This window comes from Sinocyclocheilus rhinocerous, unplaced genomic scaffold (assembly GCF_001515625.1).
Source record: "Sinocyclocheilus rhinocerous isolate Xijiao unplaced genomic scaffold, SAMN03320098_v1.1 scaffold874, whole genome shotgun sequence".
Lineage (NCBI taxonomy): Eukaryota > Metazoa > Chordata > Actinopteri > Cypriniformes > Cyprinidae > Sinocyclocheilus > Sinocyclocheilus rhinocerous.
Window position 1 is genome coordinate 277,789 of NW_015658511.1, and position 2,593 is coordinate 280,381.

Below are 2,593 nucleotides of genomic sequence, written 5' to 3' on the forward strand. Positions count from 1 at the left end.
AACATTGGTGTCTGATATATTAGAGCAGTCCGTGTAATTTGGGAAAGAAATCAATTAAATCTGTAATCAATTAAATCTGTGTGTGTGTGTGAAAATATTCAGATGTAACCCCCTTTCTAATCTTTAACATTTTCATAAGTAACTGTAATTTAATTACACATTTTTCTCAGTAACTGTAACTGATTAGTTACATTTATTTTGTAATTAAATTACGTAATTCCATTACATGTAACTAGTTACTCCCCAACACTGCTAATATTACATTAACAAAAATATTATATTAATATTTGCTATTATTGTTTTGTATTATCATATTTCAGTATTGTGTCAGCTATCAGCGTCCCAAATCATAGTCCTCAAACTATGTATGCATGAATATTTTTTGAAGAAATCTTGCCCACAATCCCTAACTTTTCTGACCTTGGCCTGCATTTGGCTCTGCAGCACTGCCAGCTCTCTCTGACTCCTGTCTCTCTCCTGCAGAAGTGTGGCCTGGTGGAGTTGGGTGACCTGACGCAGGTTAGTGATCTCAGCCTCCTGTTCTTTCACTGAACGTAGAAGAACCTCCTTCTCCGCCTGCAGACCCACTAACACACTGCTCAGCTGGTCTCCTGTCTAAAACACACATACAAACACAAAGAATGTACCGTTTTGAAGGTGTAGTGCTGATCCAGACACCGTAGGTGAACTGACAAACATAAGCAGGTCTTGACAAAGAGATCCTTTGTTCCACATCCTTTGTTCTTAGTATATAATTGCCAGGCTGTGTTATGTGTCAAAATTTGACAAAAAAAAAAAAAGATCATGTGACACTGAGGATTGGATTAATGATGCTGAAAACTCAGCCTTCCATTACAGGAATAAATTATGCTTTTGACAAGTATTATGTTATATTTAGTGCTGTCAAACTATTAATCGCATCCATGTGTATGTGTACTGTGTATATTTATTATGAATATATAAATACACACACATAACAGTATATATTTTGAAAATATATGTATATATATTTATATTCTTATATTTTATATTATATATACATGCATGTGTTTGTATTTATATATACATAATTTAAAATTATGACAGCAAAAACCTGCATGTAAGTTCATATTAATTGGCATTAGGAAGGATTAGGACGGTGCACTGACTTTTTCCTGCAGCTGGTTCTGCAGCGCTGTCATCTCTCTCTGATGTCGGTCTCTCTCTTGCTGTAGGATGGTCTGGTGGAGATGGGCGGCCTGACGCAGGCTAGTGATCTCAGCTTCCTGACCTTTCACTGTACGAAGTAGTTTCTCTTTTTCTGCCTGAAGACCCACCAACACACTGCTCAACTCGTCTCCGGCCTGAACACACACACAGATCAGAGAAACTTTACAGTATCTACTAGGATGTTTTAATGCATTCAGTTGTTCATCTAGAAATCTGGAGCCATTTATGCACATGGACAGAGGTCTTACCTTCTCCTTGCTCTGCAAAGCATTATGGACTTGGGATATTTCAGCCCTCTCGGACGCTAGCTCTTGCTTCAAACGTTCAATTTCTGCTCTCTGTGCCTCCAGCTGAAAATTACAGTTCAGTTCAGTTAATGACAGGTGGATATTTCAGCCAGGCTAATAAATCAGCAGATATTTTTAAGATTATCTGCACTAGTTGCAATTAAGTCTTCTACGTGATTATCAATGGATAATGTACAATTTCTGTTGTTTTTGAATAATTATGAGTAAATGCACCACTGTTCAAAAGTTTGGAGTCAGTAAGATTTTTTTTTCTTTTATTCAGTAAGGATGAATTAATTTGGTCAAAAGTGACAGTAAAGACATTTATAATGTTACAGAAGATTCATAATTCAAATAAATGCTGTTCTTCTGAACATTTCATTCATTACATAATCATAAAAATGTGTCAGTTTCCATAGAAATAAGCAGCACAGCTGTTTTTAACATTGATAATAATAAAAAATGTTTCTTAAGCAGCAGATCAGTATATTAGAATGATTTCTGAAGGATCATGTGACACTGAAGACTGGAGTAATGATGCTGAAAATTCAGTTTTGCATCACAGGAATAAATTACATTTTAAAATGGATTTTTTTTTGGAATTGAAATACTATTTTAAAATACTACTGTATTTTTCATTAAATGAATGCATTAAATTTCATTACATTTTTAATACTACAATAATGCTATTATTAAAACTATATCGGGGGGCGGAGTCAAAAGTAACAATTTTATATTATAATATATTATTTTATTTTATTTTTATATTAATTTAAACAATTATTATCAAACAATTATATTCATTTAGTAACATAAATATATCTTAGTGTAGGCTATATTCTTTAGAGTTTTATAATTCATTATCTTCTTGTCGATCCACCAGTTCACATTTACAACTGCATGTTTTCTGCATAAAAATAAGGGTCGTTTTTGGCTTTAGTCTACACAAAGAGCAGAAGGGCTTATTGAAAAATGCAAATTCATTCTCTGCCAGCAGGTGGCGCTTTTCACCAGGAATATAGCCGTTTCCCCGGTAACCGCAGTAAACAAAGTTTGAAACTTGCAGCGCTCATATTTAATCAATTAAATAGCCTTTT

The 2,593-nt window shown here is 34.1% G+C and overlaps 1 protein-coding gene across 1 annotated transcript in view; it reads right to left on the reverse strand.

Annotated features, from left to right (window-relative positions):
• Nucleotides 1-2,593, reverse strand: part of LOC107722326 (huntingtin-interacting protein 1-related protein-like) — an 18,938-nt gene that overhangs the window by 5,892 nt on the left and 10,453 nt on the right. The window contains exons 17-19 of the mRNA XM_016530639.1: nt 1,458-1,559; nt 1,149-1,343; nt 421-615 (exon numbers count right to left, since the gene is read on the reverse strand). Of these exons, the coding sequence (XP_016386125.1) occupies nt 421-615; nt 1,149-1,343; nt 1,458-1,559 (492 nt within the window). The remainder of the gene's footprint in view (nt 1-420; nt 616-1,148; nt 1,344-1,457; nt 1,560-2,593) is intronic.